Genomic DNA, 310 nt, shown 5'->3' on the forward strand with positions numbered 1-310 from the left:
GGTCCATCCCACTCCCCATCCCTTTGGGAACGCCTCATCCATGCATCTGTGACCCCCACCGTTGTCCTGGCAGCTGGCTGTGACCACAAGGTGACATCCATCTCGGGGACCATCACCAGCCCCAACTGGCCTGATAAATACCCCAGTAAGAAGGAGTGTACCTGGGCCATCAGCACCACGCCAGGGCACCGTGTCAAGCTGGTAGGGATTGGGGGGTGGGCAGCACTGGGATACTCTCCACTGAGCCTCACTGAGCACCAACAACCTCTTCCATCACCTCCACAGACCTTCTCGGAGCTGGATGTGGAGG

At 59.4% G+C, this 310-nt stretch overlaps 1 protein-coding gene across 1 annotated transcript in view; it reads left to right on the forward strand.

Moving 5' to 3' along the window:
* Positions 1-310, forward strand: part of LOC103806668 (bone morphogenetic protein 1-like) — a gene marked incomplete at its 3' end in the record, with an annotated part of 1,237 nt that overhangs the window by 414 nt on the left and 513 nt on the right. The window contains exon 3 of the mRNA XM_009079376.1: positions 74-201. Coding sequence (XP_009077624.1) covers positions 74-201 — 128 coding nt within the window. The remainder of the gene's footprint in view (positions 1-73; positions 202-310) is intronic.

Source organism: Acanthisitta chloris, unplaced genomic scaffold (genome assembly GCF_000695815.1).
Source record: "Acanthisitta chloris isolate BGI_N310 unplaced genomic scaffold, ASM69581v1 scaffold20177, whole genome shotgun sequence".
In the NCBI taxonomy this organism is placed as follows: domain Eukaryota; kingdom Metazoa; phylum Chordata; class Aves; order Passeriformes; family Acanthisittidae; genus Acanthisitta; species Acanthisitta chloris.